Below are 22,062 nucleotides of genomic sequence, written 5' to 3'. Positions count from 1 at the left end.
ACCAAGAGGTTCATTACAAGCTTTTATAGGACTGGAACCTTGCATCACCCAAGCTACATCAGATATAACATAACATAAGCCAAAAATGCTTGAGAGGATGCGGCCAATTAGGCACTACGCAGTACTTTTTTAAGAGAAGTGTTGAAGATATTGAGAGAAAAATTGGGACATCCTCTAGCATATGATCCTGAAGTGATATTGTTGGGGTTAAAGTGGCCATGGTGTGGAGAAGACCAATAAAGTTTGTAAAGGCAATGTTTAGGAGCAGCAGAAATGGCCTATGTGTTCCTTTGGACGGAGAACGATTCACGCTCACTCAACCAGTCGCACCGGAGATTATAGGGTATCTCAACCACTGAACAGTTCACTAGTAATGTTAAGACAGAACATTTACAATCTGATGCAAAATGGATACCCTTACTAGGATACATATTGGATTGTCTGACAAATCTGCTTAACCACTTAGAGTTTTGAGACTTTACTCATAAATGCAATTTGGAGAAACATGTATCAAATGAGAGCTCCAAGTTATGACAGATGGACCTTCCATGATAGTGAATTCTGATGGTCTTGTTTGAATATTTATTTTGGAAAGCATAATTTATAAGTCTGCGAAACGTAAATATAGACAAGTGAGGACTACAAACTAGGGAAAATGCATTGTATGTGTGCAGAATACACCTATATATTTGAATCTGCTTTATTTTAAATCTCAAGATCCATAAATAGGAGATGATACATATATACTTGTTTTGTCTTTTATAATGACAACAAAAATAATTGTTAAAAATGTCTCCCATACCAGAGCTGATAATAATGAAACAATGTACTAGTTGGTGTGACAGCAGCCAATGTTCAGCAAATGAGACTGTTCGACCTCGAGAACAAAAAATGTATATGAGGCATACTAAAAACTGCCATCTTCTAACGCTGTAACACATGTACAGAGTACATATAAATGTTCCAAATGTCCCAAAGGACCAAGAACATTGGCACCAGTCTACGAATTACGAGACTCAGAAATAAACTGAAAACACATTTATCACCATCCAATATGAAATACTGCATGTACTAACACGATAAACACACATGAGGAGACGCCTTGTGTTTTTTCAACAGGGGCTTTACATAGCTGGCAAATTATACCTTCAGTAAAACTATCATTTGTGGAACACCTCATGGTGCAAAATCACCAACTAAGATGATGCTGCATGAATTTCACAATCTCCAGCCTTTTGGAATGAAAACCATTTCTTAGATCTACACGTTCATCGGCTGACAGGGTGTGTGATGCACGAAATGATTATATTAAGTGCATGTTGGGTGTTTGTCCTGCTCTTCTTTGATCTACTGACCTTTGATGAAGTTCTTTGATATCAGGTAGCATTGTGGAATGTGCCCTGCCAGCTGGTCATAGAGTGAATCTCAAAAAGAGGCAAACAGACTAGCTGTGAACAATCTGCTGTGCCCTACATCCTAAGTACAGAGCTGCGGAAATACAGCATTGGGCTCTATAAGCCAGTCTGACCAGGGCACCCTGGCCCTGTGTACAGATGCCCTCTTTTTTGGGCAATTCTTTCTTTCATGAATCACCATGGTGGATCGCTGCAAGGGGACCCCTACTGGAGTCTTTAGATACGCTTTGGCCTTCCTGGCCCAATTCAACTTGACCAAATGGCAATATCCTGACCTGCCTGAATTTTCCTTCTGTTGTTCCTAATTAGAGCCATGCAGGAGACAATGCAAACTGCAGCTTTGCTGCCCGTGATACCAGGATTCGTGCTGGAAGTGGTGAGGTTCTCTCTCCCAAAGAACTGATGAAACAAACATCTGGCATATGCCCTGCTATGGTTTGCCAAATCAGCAGTTCGTGCACTTCATCTTCCTCCCCATCTTCGAAGGGGTTTAGATGTTCTCCGCATCATGACCCAATCTGCTTGGATTCAATGCAGTGTGGCTGAGGCAAGACCTCAGGTCCCTAAGGTGCCCTCCGCTTCCACTGAGACTGCCTGAAACTTAGCACACAACTTAGCTGATTCTTCATTAATACTATGGCACCTTTGTATAATATTTTGCACATCAAGGGCAGATAGTATGAAACCTGACAACAATAGGCGTTGAAACAGGGCTTAGTTAAATGAATGCTGCACGGAAAGGTTCAGTTATTCCTTTAAATCTAAAAAGATGTCAGAACGCCAGTCTTCCCCATAATTCAAAACAAACGAGATCTAAACGATTGAAACAAAAACACATTATTTGTGCTAGTGTGCAGTTCGGTATCTGCTGCTTAGCAAAACTGTCACACTATGTTTACACCAGGTATTAGTTAATATTTAATGCTCCTGTAATAAAAAAAACATGCAATGTAATGCTTTCTATTTTAAACGTGTTTCAATTTAGATAACCTTATACAATTCCAATAAAATCTATTAGACCATTTTGATACATTTAATCTCCGAGTCCAGTGTATTAAATCGTCACACTGATTAACAAATCGGAAGCACTTCTTGACATCAATCATAGGTCACGAGGAAAAAAAAGAAGCAGAAATGACCATTTCACATTAATGTTTGTTATGAAGGTTAAAAAACTGAAGAAGCAAGGTGGAGTATTATCTAAGGGAAACTGGTACTGTTTGTGACCTCCCAGAGAGAAAATAAGACATATCGCAACACATAATTTCCTAACTGCCTCAATACATTGGGAATCACTTGCCAACAAACCAAACATATTAAAGATAAGTGTAAAACTAGATTTCAAAAAATCGTTTTAAGACTTAGCGCTGCTGTCATCGGATTTGCTGCACAGCCTTCAAAATGTTTATATTTTTGTTGCTGAAGAAGATAAATCACAAGCATAACCAATAGGCGTTTTCACAGAGGTAATGGTGTATTGGAGATTAGATGCTGCTAGGAGCTTTCACAATCTGCGATTTTACTAGACAGATAAACTACAGCTTAAACGAGAGCTAGTATCCCACACACAATTAAAAAAAAACATCCGTTTCAACAGTTTAATGTGGTAATAAAATACTCCGGTATCATGAGTTGATACCTCTACCATGTAAAAAGGTTCCCTGGAGAGAAGTTTCAACGGTGTGATACAAAACTGTGTGAAGTAACTATTTCATCAAATAAATTTGAATTCAATGGAAACCATTATTTGGAGAGAAAAGATTAAAGCATATTATAAAGCACTGTTTCTAAAAACGTGAACTGCCTTTAAGATAAACAAACCTTTCCTGTATCTGTTATTCATTTTTACGTTTTACTACACAACATTTCCAACATATGTAATGGAATAGTTACGAGTTTCAACACAGCCACGTGTTTAGGAGGAGAAAAGCAATGCTACCTGGCTTCCACACATCTACTATCCTTGCTAAGGGACAACATGTTAGGAGTGCTTGCAATGTTATGCTCTGATATGGCAACAGACAAGAAATAACACGTTTCACTTTGTACATAAAGAAAAATTGTAATGATAAAGGAAAGTAATATACACGTTAGGGGCCAAATAGCACTAAAATAGAGTGTTAAAATAAATTCACGTTTTATTACTGAAAGGAAGCAACTTCTAGCCAATATTACAACGGTGTCGCACGCAAAAGTGACTTAACAGCAACTGCTCGACTGTTCAAATCTTTGGCAATATACAAATGTGGAAACAGCTTGGTTTTTTGAACGGGGTGCTGTTCGGGGAGAAAAAACTGTGGACAAGGGTGAAAACGTACATTTTTCCACACGAAGTAATATTTAGAAAACTACACAATTCGGAGTACTCAGACATCCTGTGCTCATACGCACATTCTTCCCGAATTCCTTTTTCTCCAAGGTTTCCTTCCATCACGTAATTACCTACGCAGCCCCCTATGCCCTGCTCAATGTATGAGGCCTAAGTCTATCTTCTCTGTATGCCCCTCTCTGCCTTAAACTGCATTTTCTCACAATGTCTTCTAATGCCATCATTCTTATCACCCCACACAAACCTCTTGCCCTGCCTTGCTTCGTGTTACCCGACGCCAGAGTTTGAACTTAGTCAAAAATTAAAATCACCAAAAACAAATGTATATACATTGTGTCCGTTTCCAGTGATCGCTCTGTCACATACCCAAACCTCTGGATTTGCCTTTCAAATAAATCCAAGGGATAAGCCTTTAGCAGTAACATGCAGACCAGTAGTAGGAAGGGAAAGAGGGCAGGGAGCGAGGAAGATTTAGAATAATAGTCTTATTGAAGACCTCTTGCCCTACATGTAGAGAGGTTCTCAGTTGCTGTATTTCGTTTCCATCTAACCCCTTTCATATGCAGTCATCAAGGTTAGGTACTTGAGCCTGTGCACTTCAATCGCTATATGCACTGACCAAGAATCCCGATGGAGGAGGGAGGGATCAATACTCATCAAAATCCATTAAGACACACAGCTTTACCGAAACATACCCTCACTACAAGATGCATACTTTAAAAACAATCAGGCCTGGTATTTTACATAAATGGATGCCTGTAAACTTCCTAACACTCAAAAGGGGAAAAAGAGAGTAAAGACTCAGCCAAACAGGAAACTAGGCTATCCCGTTTTAGGTTCAAACCTACAATAACTGATAAAACCTCACCAAAATGGGAAAAGCCCTCATCACTGTAAACATATACACACTGATAAACACGTGCATAACCACAAACTAAAAATCCATTCAAAGGAAGGGAAGTGAGAGAGCGAAAGTGTTTTTTTTCTTTCTGAAGGAGACAACACAATGTGTGCAATGTAGCTGCAAGAAAGTGGTCTAAGATTATTATGCTTGTGTTTTGTTGACTAGGAATGTCACTATAATATTGTTTCTTCTTCCTTTAGTTTCCATCAGATTTTGTTGCTTTGATTAAAGGTGCAGTATTCAGAAGCATATTTTAGGTCCAGCTTATTATTTTACACACTGTAGAGAATCTGGGACTATTAAAATCATATTTGATCTGGATGTGATTCATTAGCCTCTTTTTCAAACAGGTCAGTATTGATAGCAAGTTGTCTGCCACAAACCCAGGGCTTCAAACATTCAATGCAAGGTGTGGTGACAGGTACCTGTGAAAAGAGCATTGTCATCATGCACATGAGTTGGTGTTGGAAAACATGACATAAGACTTTCTACACACCAACAAAATTCATAGCTGAAATATGTCCTATTGTTACACGTGATACCTTCAGCTAATCTTCTCTTTTTATCCAACAGCACTCCCAATTGCTAGTCCCAGAATACAATGTGAGGTCTGCTAAAAGAAAAGTCAGGACTGACTTAAAGTGAGACATTTGTCATGGGGACACATGGCATCTACGAATGTTCACACAACAGAAGCATCACCTTAAAATAGCCAGGTGAAGAGTGCAGAGAAGCAGTGGTGAGCATGTTTTGAGCATCAACTTTCAGGTGCCTTAGAAAACAGGGCTAGACATCAATATGATGTAATTCAACATTTTAAGGTTTCAGAGGGTATTCTGCAGTCGGGAGGACTGACCACCCCTATAACGCCATCATATTTAGTAAGTAGTAGGTGAATGACCCCCAACTGTGTCAAGGAATTTAATTATTAAAACATTCACATATAGCACTCTTACCTTTTAAATCAATTAATGGCACCAGATAGAGTCCTGGCAGAGTGAGTGTGAGAGGTAACAAGATGTGAGAGGTAATGAAAAAAGTGCAAGAGTGGAATAAACAGACTTTCTATGCTTAAAACAGTCTAACATAAGTCCACTGGACGCCTCCCTCTCGGAGATAAAACTCTCTCAGCGCCCAAAAGACTTTCACAATGTTCTTTCTGACACACATTTATTCTCTGGTGTAGGCCTCTTCCCGCAGGAATTCACTCACAATTGAAATCTGAGGATCTTTTCTAATCCCTGAAAATATTGAAACCACTCCCATTTACATGTCATCTGAGATAGCTCCACACCTATTTCACTTACTGTCTCTTGCCTTTGACCGCTGTTTTTGCCTATCCTACAGTACTTGCATTTCTCCTCTCACCCTATTCTCCATTGCTTTAAAACTTCATTCTCTGAGTCCTCCGCAATCTATTTTATACCTCACCTTCAATTGCATCTCTTCTTCACCTCTCTTTGCCTGACAGGTCCCTTTCTCTCTACCTACTCCATTTATTTCACACACCTCGTTCTCCCATCAGCTCCCTAGTCTGCACTAACTTTCTCACTTTGCGTCCCATAACTTAATTCTGACATAAGTATTCTATTAACTCCATTAAAGATTTATTGAAATTGTCTAGGTAATAATATTCAATATTATCTATGACATTTTATAAAATGATTAATTTTAAGTTATTTTTATTACATGCATTCAGTTATCTAACTGTATTGTAATAACCTCTTAGCATCCCTTAATGAATCCTATCCCTGAACCCTTAAGACGGTGAATACCCCTTGATGGTAAACTTCTCTGAACCCTAGAAATCTGTACTACGCCTTAATGCTACCTTTCCTCAAACCCTAAAAGCCCCTAACTATTCCTTAACACCACAAATCCCTGAACCCTACCAACCCCTATTGTTAATCTTCAGTGCAATCTAAAAACCTTAGTGCCCCTTAACAAACCCTTCCCTTAACTTTAAAAAAACTCTTACTACACCTTAATGCTACCATTCCAGGAACCCTAAAAAACCCTTACTAACACTTAACACTACCTGTCCGGGAACTTAAAAGCCCCTTACTGAGCCTTAATTCTATCATTCCCTAAATCCTAAAAACAAAACTTCCTATACCCAGGCGTTACCCTTCCCTAAATTTAACCCCTTTCCTCCCCTTGTTGCTACACTTTCCTAAACCTTAAAAAAAAAACTTGCACCTTAAACGCCGCTATCATTTACGCTACCAATCCCTGAACCCTACCAACCCCTTCCTACCACTTTTTACCACCCTTCCCTGAACTCTAAAAACCTGTTACTAGTCCCCCACCACCTTCCCTGCCTTGATTTAAATGCTCATCTCTACTTTACCAGGGTGATGCCCCCTTGCTCTCAACACACCTTCCTTTGTCCTATTAAGGCACAACATGTTGATCAAAGTCAAACATTGACTTTGATCAAATGCTTGACATTGATAAGCATTCTGTCCATCCATTGTTTTTTTTTGCATTTATCACACTGAGTGGGACGGTTATGCCCTGATGTGAGTCCAGTGCTCTCCATGCCACTGGAGTCAAGCTAGCCTGGCTGAGTCAAGCTAGCCTGGCTGATGAGGTGAAACCCTAAAACCGGTCCTAGGATGCGTGTTTTCCAGACCAGGGAGAACCTGGCATGGTAGTTCGGGCTAAACTCTTTCCATGGGGAACAGGGTCAAGAATGATTTTCATATGGCTGGATTTAAACTGGAATGACATGGGGAGCAAATAAATGATGGGTTTAGGCCCAGATCTCTGTACTGGGGTCAATGTTTGACTTTGATCAACATTCTGTCCATCAAGAATTGTTATTTTTTCAATTTCTTTTTCATTCTATATTTTTAGTAGACAACATTTAGTGCACAACGTTTTTTCAGTCTACTTTTTGACCACAGTATTGTTACTGCAAACCAACTTGTTGCTCTTGCCCACTGTTAACAAGTTATTGTTATATATGGCTTCATATAGGAGACTATTATATTTCCTTATGTTACATGTACAGTGAGTAGACACCTTCTGTTAGAATAGTAATTAATTAAAATGCTAAAAAAAATGTTTTAACTAATTTCCAAACCAGTTTTTTAATTCTCAATTTACAGCACATTTTAACATCACTTTTCTAGTACATTAAACTATGATTACCAGCATCAGTTTCTAGCTCCTCGCAATATACTTACAAGATTAAACATCATATTCTGCTTTATAAACAACACACACACAAAAGCGAACACATGCTGAAAAAGTAGCTCCTATGTATGCAAAGAATAATCTATTTTAGAGTTTCCAGTCTTTCCGATGTGGCTATCTATTATAAAATGACGGCACTGAAAGGCTTGAAAAAGCACAGCAAAGGTGGATCATATTCATGTTTATGTGTAAAGCCTACTTTCTTCAAACGAATCCTACGCAATCCTAGCCAAATAAATCCCGGTCATGCCAGCTTTGTAAATTTACCTCCAATGGTTTCTTATATTGGGAACAAATGTTCATAGTGACAGAAGTAGGTTTCTAAAAAAAATGACAGTATACGTACGCGTTAAATGAAAGATGGCATCACAGGCACTAATATTAGATAGGAAGGCATTTCCCAGGCCCTGTCCTGTACTTGCTCCTTTTACAAGACCAGCAATATCCACGACATGTAGGAATGCAGGAATTTTACTGAAAAATAGAAAAGGGAGCACTTAATTAATCAAAAGAATGCCAACTGTGACTCAGTGCAAAATTCCGAGCACAAAGCAGACACGTTCACAATATTTATTTTGAATTTCTTCTAAATACTGTTCGTTGCATTACATATCCTGGACACCCGGCCATAAACTGTTTTCAATAAAGTGTGTGAAGTATCTCGCATCAAAATACTCCATCAACAAAACCAGTAATCATTGGTAAAGCCAACAGGTCTGTCCTATGAGAACTATTGGTTTTGGCAATAACTTTTAGCCATGCTGTAGAGCAGTGCGGCTGCTATGCAGCATGGCTAAAACCGATTAAAAAAAATAACTAACGTGGCCAGCGCGAACGTGCCAAAACAACAAAAATACCAAAGGGGGAGTGAGTTGTGGGACGAGACAACACAGAGGGAGGGAGAGAAGGACTTGGTTGCAGGAGAGGACACGTGGGATACAATGGTGAAGCACATAGACTACGGAGGCTGGGGAATCACGCGGACAATGGAGGTTGTACAGGAGGTGCTGGGGCAGCCTACGGGCAATGGAGGTTGTGCGGGAGGGGTTGGGGCAGTACAGAGGCAATGGAGCGGGGAACTGGGGAAGCAAACGGACAATGAAGGGTGGAGGGAGGTTGGGGGAGCAAGCTGAAAACAGAGGGTGGGCGGGAGGGATAGGGAAGCAAGCTGCAAAAAGGGGTTGGTAGAAGGGAATGGGAGAGAAAGACCATAATGGAGAGTGGGAGGAAGGGGATGGGAGAGGCAATGGAGGGTGGATGGCAGGGAATGAGGAGCAAGTACACAACGGAGGGTGGGAGGGAAGCGAAGGGGAGTTGACAACAGAGGATGGAGGGGGATAGGGCACCAAGCTGACAATGGAGGGAGGAAGAAGGGGAGAAAGTACACTGACAATGGATGGCAGGCGGGAGGGAGGGGAGGTGAAGGGTAAGCACATGGGCAATGGAGGGCGTGCAGGGAGGAATGAGGAAGCAGACAGGCAGCGGCGGACGGACGGAAAGGGATGGGGAAAACACACAGACAACAGTGGGTGGGCGTGTGGGGCTGGGGAAGCAAACAGATAATGGCGGCGGGTCTGGGACAGCAAACAACAAGGAGGTGGCGGGGAAGTAAGAACAGAAAGAGATGGTGGGCAGGGAGGAGGCAACTGAGGAAAGCAAGAAAGAAGAACACGGAGGGGAAGACGTAGATGAGGGAGACAGTTGTAAAACACACACACTAGCCTGAAAAATGAGCAGGGGAAGGAGACAAGTAATATGCTGTGGTCCAGGGGAGGGACCAACTTGTACACCATTTCTCCCAGAGAGTAACTTAAGCTGAATGTCTCCTTCTGGCTAACAGCACTTTTACGCACAGGAATAGTCCTTTATTCAAGTTTGTAGAACGTGCTATATAGGTTGCCCAATGATTTCTTTAACATGCATCCAAGTTCAAAGATCAATTAAGTGTTGGGTGACGACCTACATAGTTATTTTACCTAGGAACTAGAACCAGATCTAAGGCCTCCAGTGAATTGATAATGCTCACGTGGACTAGCTGCTTGGGGAGAAGTTGGTTCAAGAAGAGGAAGGAAAGCTATGGTAGCAAACGAATAAGAAGCAAGTAGATGAGAGTGAAAATTAAGTCAACCAATGGTAAGCAATGGTCGGGCTCACTGTAATACAACAATATTTTATTTATAAAGTGTTGTATAGCGCGAACAAGATCCCGAGGGATATCAGAACGCTTTACAAAAGAAGGAAGGAAGGAAGGACATACATCCAGTATTGACAACAAGTAAGAAAATAGAATAATCATATATATCCCAGACAAATAAACACATAGTTTCCAGACAAATGAAACAAGGAGAATAGTACAATAAACGAGTATGTAACAGTCTAAGAAAGGGGGTATAGGCATGCTTAAACTATTAAACAATTGGGAAATTAAAATGCAACATGAAAATATTTATTACGGGAACTTATATAGACGTATATTACATTAAAGTGCCAAGTGAGTTAATACATATGCGCTTTTGATTGTGACATTTGAGAATGGCCCTAAACAGAAACTGGATTTATAAAATTCAAGGACCCAGAGACTTATTTTTTTTCAGATCTGGACGTGGCATTTTAAATAGGTCATAAACATAAGAAAAGAGTACACATGTGGAGTGCCTGGAAAGATCAGGAGGTGTTCTTTACGCATTAAACGCATATTTTTTATTTGATGAGCAGTAGAAATAAAACTGTAGCAAAAAACTCTGTTACCCAATAAATATGGACAAGGACTAAAGATCAGAGTGCACAGGACCGTTTTGCATCATTCTACCTGCCCGCTAAGTAATCTCTTCTACTTCCTAACGGCTCCTTCACCAAGATAAGCTATGGGTTTCCTGTGACCACGCCTGTTATGTTTTGCAAGTTCTGTTTTTTATTTCTATTACTATGAGGGGCGAGAGCATTCACTACATTGGAGTTTCGATTTGACTACATTTTCGTTTTTTAGATTAGTTGTTAAGGCAGGAAAGTTCTGGATAATTATTTAGGTCTTATTCCTTAGTAATAAAAGTTTAATTTATTTATCTAATGTATTTTAGGTGGGACTTTTTCCTGGTTTTAAAGATTACGTAGGTTGGAGGAGTGCCATTCACAGAGCACGATAAAAAGGGAGCAAGGACTGCACTGGTGGCTGACGGGAGGGCGTGCACACGCATGTGCTACTATAAAATAGTTAGAAACTATTGAAGTTACTGATCAGGCTCTATACTGTATTACAGAAAAACAAGAGAAGCCCTAAGTATCCAAGCGACCTGGTGTAAGTATTATTACAGAACAGCAGTGGTCCTTACGGAGGTGAGAACAACAAGTATCAGACGATACAATTAAATCAAAACAATATTTTTAATATGTAGCGATCCATTAATAAATAAAAGTGCAAAAAGAAGTACTGTAGTGGGATGTGAGTAAACGTGAAGTGAGACAAGCGAGGAAAGTACTTAGGCAAACGTGTAATACACGTGACTTGGAAGTGGAATGTTTGTATCGCAGTTGCATTATCTGAGATACAGCTCATAAAATACCAAATAAATCAACGGAGATTGGGTCTGTATGTACCGTCAACAGCGTTTCGATCCGTTTGAATATGTTTTCACAACTGACAGATCATGCGCTGTCTTAGGCGAGACCTAAAAATAACTGTACAAAAACCATAGAAGGATGCCTATATACAGTGTGTTATACTGAGGACATGAACTTGAGAAAAGTGTGATTTATGGAACAATAGTCTCAGCCCTAAAAAATACTAACTCACACGAGGTGTAATTATATTACGAGTAACTACCAATAGAATGCACAGATTTTACAGAGCTGAGACAAACAAAGACATTAATTCAAAAGCATGTACGCTGCTCACATTGCAACTGTACGATAACTTTCTCAAAATGATGCAAATACTCATGGAACGTAGGTAAACCTTACAACCATCTGTTCTTAATTACAACATGGTCCGCATTGCCCGTTGCCTCTTCCCAGCAGTTTCTCGTTTCTATGCTGCTACGTCAAAGGTTACACGGCTATTTCAGGGCGCAACTGCTCTTTTAGAGGTACATTTTGCCCTTCCCTCTGATAATTATGGGCTGTTTTCTTTTCCGAGGCTCTGTTTCGCCTGTGCCGTGAAGCTCTAAGCACTTCTTAACAGTCAGCTCAACACAAGTATAAATACCCAAAAGTAAGTGTGTTTTTTAAAAAAACAAGTTTAATGTAATTTGCTTCTTCCACAGACACTGTGCCAACTGAACCATTTAGAACCAATCTTGAACACAAACAGAACTTTGGCACAGGGTTCTAAAGGGAAACAGATTATGCTGGAAGGATGTCCCAAAAATCATTATATATTGACTCTCACTAAGCTGAAATTGGACCTCAAGCATGTTTATATGTGTGACAAATGGCAAAATCTAATACACCCATGCACCATGAAAGGTTTTCTTCTTCATCTTTCAATTTGCCAGGTGGATGCAGAGGCGGACACTGCAGCAGCTTAATAAAGTACTGTGCCCTCATTCGGAGTGAGCATTCTACACTGTCGATGAGATAGAGCAAGTGGCATCCTGCTACTAGAAATAAGTCCTACGGTATACTTAGCAGCCATAGGTGTTGGGAAGAATGCCCGTTGCATGCATAAAAGGAGACCTGCAAGATATGATTATTGGTTATTTTATGGCTAACGATTCCTTTCAGGAAGGGTGTTCCAAAATTGTTTATTGAACTTTGATTAACATGTCACTATGAGAAGCTTCAGCATACTAGGATACTAAAACGTACTATGAGGCTAAAGCTATATTGTACTAAATGTTCACTGCGCCTGTGTGTGCTAACGCTGCTAGACAGGAGGAGACTTTGGGCTCAAGTTGATTGCTGGAAGAAATGGTGGACAAGTAGGTCCTAAAACTTACTGCAGGACAGCAGAAAGAACACGCACTGGAAAAAGCCAATATGTTTGGCCTATGAAAGATCTCTTGGCTTGGTCAATATTTTGTTTAGGTATGTTGCATATGAGCATGGGTAGCTGTGCAACATGGCTTAAAGTAAAGAAAAAAGAGATATGATGCGGCCAGCGTTAACAGCATAGTATCACTTTTTTCCTTTACTTTAAGCCATGTTGTACAGCAGCGCAGACTGAAGAAATAAGTGACCAGTCTGTACTGAGATGCAACATTGAAATTTATGAAAAAAAACCTGTCTATAAAGGGTGATCTTATCTTGAAAGGAATCTAAAGTGTGACCAAGAAAATTGAGACTTTATAATGGAAATGTAAAAAAAAAATGGCTGTGAAGAGGAGCCCAGTGTGCAAAAAACTGTGACGATATAGGTATGCAAGTCACTCTGAGGTCCAGCAGCAATCCAAATGAGCCAATGTTATGTGTGGTGCATGAAAGAGTAAATATTTGAACCAGTCCCAAAAGGTCGGTACATAAACAGTAAGAAAATAGATGAAGCATGTAATGATATGATTTTCTGATGTGCACAGAGAAAACGTGGTAGGGCCATATAGGGAAGTCATGTTTAATAGTCTTTGAATCAAAATGCAACAATTTCTAATTTTTAACTTGATCAAAATGGCTAGCAGGAATTTTGAAAATAATTCTAGAGGCTAGGCACATTAAAGAAGCCACATATCAGACCTAGAGGATACAAAGATAAAACTATCAGTCCTGAGGGATTTCAGGCTAACATTTGAGAAGCTTTACAAAACATCATTAATGAAAGTGGCTGCTAGCCCTCCACTAGCTTAGAACAAAACTAAGAATTGATTTTCGGATCCCAAGCACAAAGCCATCATGGTTACACCTCATATGTGCCTTTGGAAACCAGCCCCCACTAAGTCCCTGCCAGAGTGCTTTGGGATAACCAGCTCATTCTGATCAACAGGAAATGGTTCAATGGAAAAAAATATGGAAGGACAATTACCAAAAATAACTAATTCTATCTAATTTCATGACTGTAGGCCACCTTTCTCATTTCTACAAAGAGCTGAGCAAACCAAATGAAGCAGATTGATTAGGATTCACTGGGATCAGGCAGGCCAACCTATTATCCTCTTGCCACATTGTCATTTGTTGCTGCATTTTACCCCCTAGACAGCTAGTCTATGTGGGCAGTATCAATTCAATATACGCCTTAGATCGGGTGCTAGTTCTCACGTAAAACATCACCCAACACATCATTGATATTTGAACTTGGAGGCATTTGAAGTAACTGTAGAGCAACCTATTTAGCATATTACACAAACCTGAATACATGACGATGCTCTAGGAAGAAGCCACAGTGTTTTTAATTTTTTACTTTGCCTGGGTGTACTACTAAATCACAGAATGATCTAGACCTGAGTCTCAGAATGAAGACACCTTCATGACTGTAAAGGTGGCACTGTAGTTTTCTTAGGTCGATGCTGATTTGGCTGTTTGGTAGCTTCAAATATTTTATTTTCATTTTCATACTGTTAAAGTTTGTTTTTACTGAGAGTGATTTTATTGTGGAGGTGGGAGGAGAGGGAATTTCCAGTTGGTCACGAAAAACAATTTTGTCAGATACCTGAAAAGTGGAGAGGAGGTTGGTGAGTAAAAACTTTAGCCACGTAATTGGATTTGATGGAAGGAGGGAGGAACATCCTTGGAATGAAAACATTTTACTATGCCCACATACATAATCATCAAACCTTTGTCAGAACTGACTGACTGTTGGTCTCAGGGGGAAATGAGATCCACATTGGCTGTTCGGAATATCTTGTCAGATCACTTCACAATTGAGACAACCTTTGATATAATTACATTTTTACTAAAAACAATACAAATGGCCGCTCAGAGGCAAATTCTTGAAAGTTCAAAAATATAAAATTGTGTATCAAAAGTTACACATTTATCCACCAAATGGGATTCACAGAAAGAAGTTTGTGGATTCAGAAGAATATTCAAGAACTTCTTCCACTGAACAAACTATCTGGTGTTTTAGCAATATTGTATCAGATACAGGCCATCAGTGTTAGGATAAATAATTTGGATAATGATTAGAGAACACACCATGTTCGAGCTCCTGCAACCATTCCACGAATAACCAGATAGGCGCTGATAGATTATTACCTCGTTGTGGCAAATAGGCAGAGATAGACTTAAGTAAATAAGATAACCTGAAAGGGGCAGCTGACGTATGCCTAAGATTTCAAAGGAAAGGAATTTTAAAATGTGTACCTGAAGCTGAAAACAGCAGAGAAAGGGTCTCTTTGTTCCAGATGACTACTTCAGCCATCATGGGCTTACTAAGTTTACTTCCCTGTGCAATACCATCACAAAGATGAAAGAAGTGGTCGGGTTATCCATAAAATAAACGAAGGCCACAAGGCTCTGACTGGTTCCAGTCCATGCAATGATCCCTGCATTCCCCCTGTTTTACTCTTTTCACGTCATTCTCTTACCTCTTCTTTCACTTTTTACTGCCTTTCTCACTGTTCAGGATCAAGGACTAATTTTTGTAAAAAGTCCTGCTGCCCAAAAATGAGTACTGGTAGGTCCCAGCTACAGTCACCAGCTCACTACTAGGCATTATTATCAACATTTCCAACCATCCATTGCTGATGAGAATGTCTCTGGATTGTTGGACTCCTCTGAAATTGACCTCAACAGTCAAACCGCTTCATATCAGTCTTCTGGGTCGTATTGTATTGTACTGTATTGTAATTGCATTTATTAGCGCTGACTACCCCTGACGAGGTAGGGAAGTGCTTTTTCGGTGAGTAGCACGCTACTCCGGAACCCATAAAGGATTTGTGGTGAATTAGTATAGTGAAATAAGAAAGTAATTTGAGTTGTGAATATGTTAGTTATTTGGATTGAGAAGGATAGTGGAGGGATAGATGAGGCAAAAGGTTTACATTTATATAGGGATTGTTACCCCTGATGAGGCGTTGAAGCTCTTTTTCAGTGAGTAGCATGCTAAACGGGAACCCATAAAGGATTAGCGGTGAATTAGTATAGTGAAATATGAAAGTAATTTGAGTTGCGGATATGTCAGCCAGTTATTTGAACTGAGAAGGATAGTGGAAGGAAAGAAGAGAGTAAAAGGTTTGCATTTATATAGTGCTTGCTACCCCTGATGAGGTGCGGAAGCACTTTTCTGGCGAGTAGCATGCTACCACAGAACCAATAAATGATGAGTGGTGAATTAGTATAAAGAAAGAGGAAAGTAATTTGAGTGGGGGGTATGTTAGTCAGTTATTTGGATTGAGCAGGATAGTGGAGGGATAGAAGAGGGGAAAAGGTCTGCATTTATATAGCGCTTGCTACCCCTGATGAGGTGTTGAAGCGCTTTTCGGGGAGTAGAAAGCTATTTGGATTGAGAAGGAAGAGGGAAGGGTCTAGAAATGGTGTTATTTTTTGTAGTTTACAGCTGTAGGAGGGGGTTTGGGATGAGTAAAAGGGAGGTGAAGGGGAAGAGTCGGGATAAGGGTATAGAAAGGCTTATTTGGGTGATCTGAATAGTAAAAGAGGTAATAGATGATGCAAGGAGGGAAGAGTGTAGCAAGGGTTATTTTGGGGATCACAGTAGTGGTATGGGGTTTGTGAATAATGAGAGAGTAGAGGTAGAAAATATATTGACAGAAGTATAGGGTGAGAAATAGGGTAGTGAATTGGAAATAGTAGAATACCATTTGAGATAAGTCAGAGTTGAGGTAGAGGATATATTGAGAGCGGTATAGGGTGAGAATTTGGGTAGTGCATTGCATATGCTGAATTAGAAGAAACGTACTAAATATCTAGATACATAAGTACAATGAGGATATATATATATATATTACATATTACATATATATATATATATATATTACATATATATATATATATTACATATATATGTATATTACATATATATATACATATATATATATATAAAAGGAAGGTAGTATATGTGGATTAAAGACGCATTTAATAAACTCCAGTTTTCAGGTGTTGTTGTACTTTAAAATAATTGTATTAATGTTTTTATTTTTTGTAATTAAATAGTGAAGCAATTGTAGATAGTTATGATAAAAGATTTACTTTTATATGCAGTCACTTATATACATGTTAAGAATATAAAATAATGTATCAGTAATATGTCAAAAAAAAATTAAGCAGACCTAATGAATATCAATATTTTTAAGAACATAATTTACACATTATACAAATAAAAATACACATATATAGTTACATATCAATAGCCCAAATAAATGCTTTTATACAGAGGGATATGTTGTATATTTCTGTTTGCGAATGGTGGTTATACGGGGAAGAGCCAATTCTGGAGTATTTTTCAGAAGATAATAATGGACTTGAACCAGAAAGTTATCCTCCAAATCCAATGCTTATTTCAGGCAATCAGTATTTCCATTACATTAGGAAGGCTACAGGAATGAGAGGATTGCTTTAATTACCTCTGAAAAGGGTAGACGTAAGGTGAGGGTACAAAGGAAAGTATTAATGCCTCCTAAAGATAATGAAGGAATACATTTGCCAATTAAGAGATCTCCTACAAAGGATAACTGCCCCCAGTGATGGGAGAATTGTTAGAGAGAGAAGAATTAGTATGGTCCCACATAGAAAAAGACATTGCCGGTGGAACTCTTTGGAAGGTATTATGATGACAGAAAAAACAAAGGACAATTAATGTACACATGCACATTTACATGGACCATGTTGGATACATGGGACTTACTAGCTCCTAAACTTGATACCAACACCTCTTCCATCCCGCTAAAATCCATATATTTTAATAAGGTCTTCAACTCCGCTTCTCAAGGGAAGGATTCAGACTGATGGCAAAAGACGTTATTCACAGCAATCTCAGATATGTTTATTAAATAGCAGATTGGAGAGGCGTGGCCAGGAAGCCAGCATGGTGAATGTGCGTCTGGCAAGCTCTTGTCCTTGCTAAACTGAATAGGCAGGTTTTGAATGGGTAAGTATAATCAACCAATGCTGAGAAATATCCAAAAAGGACTGTGAATCAATTGAGAACAACTCAAAAGCGCTCGCCTAATAGCCTGCTGCACCCAGTCATGAGGGGGAGAACACGGGGCCCTGCCACATTATGGAGTAGCTGGTAATGTTAAAAAAGGCTGCACACAAGACGGAAGGTTCCTCCTAGCTCGAGGACCACTAACCGTGCCTTTCATACTTCAGTGGGGGTGTTGCAGATTTCCCTTCCCCAAACAATTCTCTAGAGTTGTGCAGGGTGTCACTGAACTGGGGAGTGGTGCTGCAAATGGGTTGAGATGCACAATACCAAGCTCTTGAGATCCTCGCACAACGTGGGCACAGACTTTGCTGAGGGACACACTGGGGGTCAGCATCCACACCATGCCAACAGAGGTCTGGAGGCGATAAATAGAGCACAGAGGACTGTGCATTACCAACAGTCTGAGATGGACTAGACGCAATTGCCTGCAATACAGGGGCGGCAGGACGCTCACAAGTGAGTCCATGAACTTGGCAAGATGGGGGTAGAGTAGGGACCACATTAAGGGGGTCATTAGGATCACGGAAGCCACCGCCGGCCCGGAGGATGCGGGAAATCCGCCGCGGATGAATGAAAGACCCACCGCCAAATAAGGATGGCTGGTGGGTCTTTGAATCTGTCCGGCGCTTTTACGCCGCCTTCCGACCGCGGCGGAAAAGCATTAACATGGCTGGCGGTGTCTATCAGACACCGCCAGCCATATTATGATGGAGTAGGAAGTATGCTTTTCCGCCGTGGAAAAGCATACGGACCTTCACTGCGGGAGCCTGTTGCGGGCCCCCTGGGTGAAGGAGGGGTGGGGGGTGCACATGGGGGGTACCTATGGTACCCCCCTGCATTTGCGTGGACAAAGCTGCAGGCACCGCGCAGTGCCTGCTGATTTGTGCACGCAAATGCTGTGCATGCATTTTTAACATTGCCGCGGGTGCAGCTTGAAGCTGCACCCGCCGCAATGTTAAAAATAGAGGATGTGACCGCCACCCTGGCGGTCACATCCTAATCTGCATGGAGGGAACGCCGCTGCCCCTGCGGATGGTCCTTCCTACTCTATGGTGGCGGACGGACTCAGGTCCGTCCGCCATCATAATCGGCCCCTTAGTTTGGAACCTGCGTGGGACAACGTGTTAAGGATATTGCACGAGACCCACCTGACCACCTCTCTGCTAATACAAATTATGAATTTCTGTATGTTGAGGCAACCTGTGGAGAACCAGGAAGCTGTGAAAGTTAAGCAGGCATGTCAGATAACCATCTTAAGAAGTGTAACTGAATTTCCTAGATCAACACACCAGAAATTAAAGACTCTGGGACTGACAAATGAAAAAACAGTACACAGCAACATCTTCCGGTCAGAAACGTAACTGGAGAACTCGAAGCGGCAGCTATCTACTGCATAATCACACTGGACCAGTGACACACATCTTATTCTCTGAATGAAACAATGGATGTTATGCGTAATATGTGACCCCTGGTGGGAGGCTAAATGGGAAGAGAAACACTGAGTCATGGGTGCTTTACTATGGAGCATATAAAAGTGTGATACATAGGTCTTTTATCCCCATCCTGGCCACTAGGAATTGTTTTTATGTGCTGGAAAGTTTTTGGTCTGTCTAAAATATTTGGGTGACCTTGAAGTATCTACTTTGGTAATTTCAGAGGTGATTAAATTGTTTTGGACTGGAGTACCAGAGGGAGAATGCACAAGCACTAACATGAGTGTTATGTGTGCACTCAGTAGACCTGGCAAGCTGTATTTGACACTGCAGTGTCAAAAGGGATATCCACAGCCCCCACCATGCATATTCAAAGGAGTGATCTCTACCAATTCAGGTCAGCCTATTGTTTGCTCCTGTGAGGTATTTCACAACTTTTTACACTTGGTCAAGGCTGATTACGGCAGGTAAAAGTAACTTTCTAAAAATTACTTTTCCTTAATCTTATTAAAATAATAAAGTCACCACTGAATTGCATTTTGGATAATTATTAAAAATAGTAGTTTAATCATGTTTCTAACTGTTCCCATTCTTGGGCTACAGTAGTATTTAATATCAGTTCCCAGTGTTTCTCTATGGGCCAGCCTTCCTACAATGATAATAGCTTTTAGGTGGCTAGTCACTGTAAGGACATGCTAACGTTTAATTTCTACATGTCCTACTTTTAAATACCATGCACAGTTCCTTGTAGACTAATTGGCCTACACAGGGGTGACCAATTAATATTTAAAAAGGACGTTTTTACTTGTCAAAAGGGTTTGCCGGGTCGAATTGCGTTTTTTACACTGCTATAGTCAGCGAACGATAGACCTGAGGCCATATTTGACACTGTAGTGGATGAAACAATAGTTGCTGCAGTCCACTAATGGCATTTAATTTCCAGGCCCCGGGCACACTTTGTACCATAAACTGAAGACTTTTAGGCAATTTAAATATGCCAACTAGGGGTGAGCTACTTCCACCATATTTACAGTTGAAGCACAGGCACTTTACTACTGGTTGGCAGGGGTGAAGTGCACAGAGTTCTAAAGCAAGCAAAAACATACAGGGTCGAACAAAAGGTGAAAAAATCCCAAAAAGATGGATTTCCTACAATTTCTTTATATAGGAAATAGGAAAAGGGATAAACCTGCCTGTATGTTTTACAAATCAACTGTGCATGGCAAATAGAAGTGCTGGTATATTCGACCAGGATGGTAGACAAGGTCGGAAAGGAACAAGCAGAAATGGGGCACAGTCAGTAAGTGGGAATAAAAAAAGTGTGTGAGGATCTCAAAAAGGGGCATGGACTATGTAATTAAGAGAGTGGCTTAAACAAGTAAGCTACATTTCTGTGTTTCCTACAGTGTGCCACCCAACCGGTATTTTGGTTCATTCTGTTATTGCATCCAGATATATACACCTAAAACCACCCAAGACAATTGGCTTTGTCAATGGGTGTTGGCTGTTTAAGATAAATGAGTAAAATAATTATTTTGCTGTAAATAATATTGAAAATATTTAAATTCTGAAATTGTGAATAAATACGTTACTGAGGCCTGTGGAAGGGGAAGCAGCAGTATCCCAATAAATCCTGGTAACCTCAGTCTGTTAGACATTTAAGCCCTTTTGCTCTCCACATCTCGTCCAGCTGTACATCTTACACCTCTTCTATTTATTTTTCTGCACCCTCTTTTCACTCTCTCTTGAATGCAGTTCCTCGCATCTCCTACATTTTGACCGCCCCCCCCAACACACAAAATATGTAACTCACCTGTAAGCACTCCATTTTCTTTTACTTTTGCCTTATCAATGTTTTGACAATTGTGTACCTGCATCAGGCACATTTGCACATATTTAAAATAGCATCTGGAATATGCAACCATTGCAGAGTGCACTCTGCAAAGAGGCCAAGGACTGGAAGACCATGGGTTCTGAACACCTTTATGACCCGCTAACAGGCACTCTGAGAACCTTTGCACTGCCTACAGCCTTAACTCCACAACGTTCAATTATGGCCCTTCATAAACACCTGGAGGTGACTCAGGTCAATGAATGCACTGTACAAGAGTAATATGCAGCCCGAAAAAAGAAAAAAACATCCTAGAGAGCTATTATTATTTCATATTACAAGATTAAGTAAAACCAGTGAGCACTAAATCGGAACTAAATGACTGACTTGGATTACCTTAAGGTATTTTACATTTATTGTTCAGAAATCATTCACTGTGCTTGCTAGTAAAGTTAAGAACATGAACATGGAGGCCAATAGGGACTCGTTTCGATGTCTGTTTTTAATTACCGCAGGGTTTTATAGTCAAAGGGACCCATCCCTCCTAAAGCACTGGGCGAGGTGGAGCACTATCAATCAATGAATCAATCAGGGAATTGTGAAGCGCGTTACTCACCTGACAGGGTCTCAAGGCGCTGGGGGCGTGGGGTGCAGCTCTGAGTTAGCTGAAAAGCCAGGTCTTGAGTTTCTTTCTGAAGATGTGCAGAGTTGGGGAGTGTCAGATGTTGACCAGGAGCTTGTTTTAGGCCTTGGCTGCGATGTAGAGGAAGGCTCTTCCACCCGCTCTGGTTCTGCGGATGCGCGGGATTTCCGCCAGGGCGAGGTCGGCAGAGCAGAGGTTTCTTTTGGGTACGTGGAAGGAGACTCTTTCGCTGAGGTATTTAGGTCCGGTGTTGTGGAGAGATTTGTAGGCGTGGGT

At 40.5% G+C, this 22,062-nt stretch overlaps 1 protein-coding gene across 1 annotated transcript in view; it reads right to left on the bottom strand.

The window, feature by feature from the left end:
* OLA1 (Obg like ATPase 1) overlaps nucleotides 1–22,062 on the bottom strand; it is a 544,166-nt gene that overhangs the window by 401,314 nt on the left and 120,790 nt on the right. Inside the window, exon 4 of the mRNA XM_078681546.1 lies at nucleotides 8,196–8,323. Within this exon, the coding sequence (XP_078537672.1) occupies nucleotides 8,196–8,323 (128 nt within the window). The remainder of the gene's footprint in view (nucleotides 1–8,195; nucleotides 8,324–22,062) is intronic.

This window comes from Lissotriton helveticus, chromosome 3_1, assembly GCF_964261635.1.
Source record: "Lissotriton helveticus chromosome 3_1, aLisHel1.1, whole genome shotgun sequence".
NCBI classification, from domain to species: Eukaryota; Metazoa; Chordata; class Amphibia; order Caudata; family Salamandridae; genus Lissotriton; species Lissotriton helveticus.
This window is presented reverse-complemented; position numbering and strand designations above follow the sequence as displayed.